The 1409-nt window shown below is 40.4% G+C and overlaps 1 protein-coding gene across 1 annotated transcript; it reads left to right on the forward strand.

The window, feature by feature from the left end:
- The first annotated feature begins 365 nt into the window (after positions 1-365).
- LOC117506333 (cilia- and flagella-associated protein 99-like) lies at positions 366-1150 on the forward strand. The gene is made up of 4 exons (XM_034165822.1): positions 366-618; positions 710-804; positions 883-989; positions 1069-1150. The coding sequence occupies exons 1-4, from the start codon at positions 390-392 to the stop codon at positions 1070-1072; spliced, it is 435 nt and encodes a 144-aa protein (XP_034021713.1). The 5' UTR covers positions 366-389; the 3' UTR covers positions 1073-1150.
- Positions 1151-1409: the final 259 nt, after the last annotated feature.

The raw sequence follows: 1409 nt of genomic DNA on the forward strand, positions 1-1409 counted from the left end.
TTACAGTACCAATACAACATTTTGACCACAAATTTTGGTTCTGAGGTTTGTTTGCAATCACTTTATATTAGGTGATAATTTGTGTCAGTAGTGATATCATTTTAGTTTAATAGATAGATTTGATGGCTACTGTTTAGATATGAAATAAACAAACGACAAAAAACAGTGAAAATTCATATTGACATTTCACAGTCGATTTGAAGATTGTGTCCTGGGTCCTGGGAAGACCCAGGACACGCTGGAGGGACTATGTCTCTCGGCTGGCTTGGGAACGCCTTGGGGTTCCCCCGGAGGAGCTGGGGGAGGTGTGTGTGGATCGGGAGGTCTGGGCGGCTTTGCTTGAGCTGCTGCCCCCGTGACCCGACTCCGGATAAAGCAGAAGAAAATGGATGGATGGATTTGAAGATTGTATTGTGAAAATGTACTTTGAAGCATTTCAGTATGTTGTCCCTCACAGTTATTATTTGTTGCAGAACATGACTAATACAGATAAGCAGTTCATTGTTGATGTTGTTTCTGGATGTATCGAGCACAAAAAGTTACTGGACACAGTCACTGAACTCTTCTATGCCGAGAATGGGAAGTACTTATCCAGAAGTGATCGCAGCCAGTTTGTCAGTAAGTTCATTAACATCACTATTTTGTCCTTTTTTTTTTTACTTTATTCATATCAAGTGACCAATTCTTTTTAAACAATATTGTCCTTCAGTTATCTGCTACCTCACCACATTCCGGCTTGATGAACTTGGACTTCAGTGTTTTAGTAACATTGTGAAATCGCTGGACATCAAGAAGATGCACGCAGTAAGAAACTCATTTTATAAACACATCTATTACATTGCAAGAATTCAGAATTCAATATTGCAATGTATATGGTTGTAGTTCTTGAGTTTCTTCTTCACATACCTCACCACATGGATACAAGATAAGTGGACCAGCATCTATGATGTTGCCTTTGTGCAGAAACAGTGGATTGAGCCTCTGCTCAGGTGAAAAAAGTAGAATCCAACAGAAACACTATTATTCTAGAACCAAAGAACAAATAGGTCTGTCACATTTGTCCTTTAGGTAGCGCCCTGATATTGATAGTCTCATCGACCAGCTTGCTGCAAAAATATCCAATGAGGGCCAAGTCAAGAAATTTCCAGTTGCCACCACCAAGCCTCACGGGTTTTCTCTTACAAAACCTAAACCTCAACCCCTGCCCATGCCTAAGTGCATCCCCCAGCAGGAAAAGCACAAACTGGTCAGCACAAGTTGCACCATTATTCTAAAATTTATGCACACAGTTGGTTACCGCATATACAACCCCTGGCAAAAATTATGGAATCACCGGCCTCGGAGGATGTTCATTCAGTTGTTTAATTTTGTAGAAAAAAAGCAGATCACAGACATGACACAAAACTAAA

The sequence above is a fragment of the Thalassophryne amazonica genome, unplaced genomic scaffold (genome assembly GCF_902500255.1).
Source record: "Thalassophryne amazonica unplaced genomic scaffold, fThaAma1.1, whole genome shotgun sequence".
Lineage (NCBI taxonomy): Eukaryota > Metazoa > Chordata > Actinopteri > Batrachoidiformes > Batrachoididae > Thalassophryne > Thalassophryne amazonica.